General features: G+C 47.4%; 1 protein-coding gene across 4 annotated transcripts in view; it reads right to left on the reverse strand.

The window, feature by feature from the left end:
• Positions 1-812: 812 nt before the first annotated feature.
• The window catches only part of LOC123128692 (extensin), a 4578-nt gene continuing 3912 nt past the window's right edge, over positions 813-1478 (reverse strand). For all 4 annotated transcript variants that reach the window (XM_044548765.1, XM_044548764.1, XM_044548767.1 and 1 more), the window contains one exon: positions 813-1478. In XM_044548765.1, the coding sequence (XP_044404700.1) occupies positions 1050-1478 (429 nt within the window). In that variant the 3' untranslated portion in view covers positions 813-1049.

Genomic DNA, 1478 nt, shown 5'->3' on the forward strand with positions numbered 1-1478 from the left:
CCGCCGCGACCACAATTCGGACGAGGTGAGCACACGTTTGACCTCACCACCATGTCCAAGAGCGCTTGAATTCGAGCAGAGCTACCACGCTCGAAGAGGAACAACCTCGCTACAACTCCGACGAGCATTCCGCTCAACGCTGTCGATCACAGCCATCCACAATGATTCAAATCCAACGCCCACGTCTATTCAGTCCCGAATTGGCATCAACCAATCATCATGTGTCCTCTATTTCGTTTAATTTCTTTTAATAAGGTTATTAAATCACTCCAACTTTTACAGAAATGTCCATGTAACTTCAAGCCTTCATAACTTTTCGCCAGTCACACCAAATTGAGTGACTTTTTGTGCATATTGAACCTCATGGATTGCACTATTCGCCAGAGACAATAAATTTCACATTTGTACATTTCAAATTTGGATTTATTCAAATGTCAACTCAAACACTTTTTGGGGTCTAAAATGCAAACCATAAATTCAAACACTGAATCCCAGGAAATCCCAACATATCCTTTTGCCTTGGTTAACATCCCACCAGAGTTGACCAATGATGAGCAACTGCTTCGGATCCACCCTTCTAACTTTAGCTTAAATATCTGTTATTGCCGGTTTCGTGTGTTATGTGCGAGATATAAATTTAGAAGTTGACTGGACTGTTTTGCTCGGCCTCACAGAAAACTGAAACAAGTACCGTGCATTCCTGTGTTAGAAATTATTCTTCTGCCCTGGTGCCAAGGGAAGTTAGTGCAGAAGCTAGGGTAAGAAGTCTCAGCACCACAGCTATGCTTCGCGCGATTGCAAAACAGCAAGAGTCATTCTAACATCCCTGATATTAATCAACAGCTGCGCCAATCAATTCAACCATCCAGCAAAACAAGAGATACAGATCAATTCAAGACTCAGACCATAAACTGCAACTTGCAGCGGCTCCATGGTGTGCATAAAGCTACAGGGAGTGAATGAATGTACATGAAGGAAATAAGAGGCCTGAGAATTTCTTGATAAAATATGCAGGCACACAGGCCGTCTTCAGGTTACAACCCCGGACTTCACCTCTGGGCTGCTTTGGTTGGGTCATATGTTGCAGGATAAGAAGCTGGCGGCGCCGCTTGCCCCGCGTTAGCAGCCCCGCTGCTTGCCTGAACCGGTGCAGCAGGATATCCCGTGCTGCCAGCGGCACCGTACACGCTTGTGGTATCAGTAGCCGCGCCACTGGCTACTGGGTGCTGCTGAGGTGCAGCGTACGTGCCAGGATAGCTAGGTTGTGCATAGCCTGCAACTGGATAGCCAGAATAGCTAGCATACGCATTAGCATGCAGCTGGTAAGCGGTGGCAGAATCATAGGCTGTTGGGTAACCGTATGTCCCTTGTTGATATGCTCCAGCTTGGGGGGCTCCTTGCTGATATGCTCCAGCTTGGGGGGCTCCTTGCTGATATGCTCCAGCTTGGGGGGCTCCTTGCTGATATGCTGCGGCTTG

The sequence above is a fragment of the Triticum aestivum genome, chromosome 6A (assembly GCF_018294505.1).
Source record: "Triticum aestivum cultivar Chinese Spring chromosome 6A, IWGSC CS RefSeq v2.1, whole genome shotgun sequence".
NCBI lineage: Eukaryota > Viridiplantae > Streptophyta > Magnoliopsida > Poales > Poaceae > Triticum > Triticum aestivum.